Source organism: Emiliania huxleyi (genome assembly GCF_000372725.1).
Source record: "Emiliania huxleyi CCMP1516 unplaced genomic scaffold EMIHUscaffold_4783, whole genome shotgun sequence".
Classification (NCBI taxonomy): Eukaryota; Haptophyta; order Isochrysidales; family Noelaerhabdaceae; genus Emiliania; species Emiliania huxleyi.
Window position 1 is genome coordinate 347 of NW_005198403.1, and position 1,322 is coordinate 1,668.

The window sequence follows — 1,322 nt, forward strand, 5'->3', positions numbered from 1 at the left end:
CGACTGGAGAGTACCCGGCATGGGCCGGGGAAAACCATCGAGTGCACGATGTTCACACCCTGTACAGGGGAATCCTGTACTGGGGACGGTCGCACGAAACCTTTACGGATGGTTTCAATGCTCGACGTCTCGTGCCCGACTCTGACTCGCGCGACTGCTTTTGGCTGCTCGTTCCGCATTCTTCTACCCACCACCATCCCCTTATCTCCTCCAATGTCTGAGCAGTCGAACCGTATGGCAAGGCCAAGCTGCTCGACTTGAGGGGACGAGGCCAGCATTAGCAGTAGTGTCGCTAGCTAGCGGTGGGATATGCACGCGCCAACGCCCGTCCAGGACGGACGGAGGCGTTAGGACAACGCAACCCTAACCCGTAGCCAAATTGGCACTCGGGCGTGTGCGCGCGTAGACACTACTCCTTGCTGTGTGTCCCTACGGCATATTAAGATGCCGATAAATGCCTCAAGAGCCGAGTGTGGGCCGGAAAGCCCAGCACTCTCTCGCCAGGAAGCATCGCAACACAAAGAGCTACTCGGGTCGGAGCGTAGCGGAGTGGGCCCCGAGTTTGAAAAGGGTTGCGTCCTAGCCTCCAACAAAGCCTCCCCGGCCCCGGAGGGATGCTCAACCGCTCCACGCCACGCCGCTTGCGGCGGTCCGCTTCCCAGCTCCGCGGTTCAAATTCTTCGCGATGGCGTCCGCGGCAAAGCTCGCTGAGCTTGCGCTCCACACCGCAGAGCAGTCGGAGGAGGAGCTGCTGCTCTCACAGGAGCGGCTAGATGACATGCGCATATCGCGCGGCGCGTACGTTGAGGTACGCGCTGTAAGCGACGCAGGCATCTCGCCGCCGGCCGGCTCACCCTCTGGCAGCGCGTCTCCATCGTCGTCGTCGCCGACGGGTCCGGCGACGGCCGCGGCGACTGGCGGCGCCGAGGATCGCGGCGCTCTCGTTTTACGCGTCGGCTCTGCGGCGCCCGGCAAGGGCTCCCAGGGCGTCTCGCTCCTCGCGGCAACGGCGTCGCTCTTTGGCCTCTCTTCGCGGCAGAGTGTCGAGGTCATTGTGGTGCCGGCGGCGGCGGCGGAGCTCGAGTGGGTCGAGATGGTGTTTCGCGACCAGTATCTCTCGCGCGGCGACATCTGGTGCGTGGCGGCGGCGTTGTGGCTGCCGCCCGGCGGTGTGGCGATGATGTGCCTCGCGCGTCTCCTCTGCCAGGTACTGGATGCAGCAGCTGCGCGCGTCCAGCCCGAACGTCTACCTGCGCAAGGTCTTTGGCCACGCTGGCGCGCGCGTCGAGGTATCAGGTCCGCCGCTGCTTGCGCGTTCCTCC

At 64.6% G+C, this 1,322-nt stretch overlaps 1 protein-coding gene across 1 annotated transcript; it reads left to right on the forward strand.

Annotated features, from left to right (window-relative positions):
- Nucleotides 1–685: 685 nt before the first annotated feature.
- EMIHUDRAFT_256428 (hypothetical protein) lies at nt 686–1,289 on the forward strand (the record flags this gene model as incomplete). The annotated part of the gene is made up of 2 exons (XM_005767840.1): nt 686–1,134; nt 1,208–1,289. Coding segments are annotated over 2 exons (531 nt in total), but the record flags the coding sequence as incomplete, so codon positions are not given.
- Between the last annotated feature and the right edge of the window lie 33 nt (nt 1,290–1,322).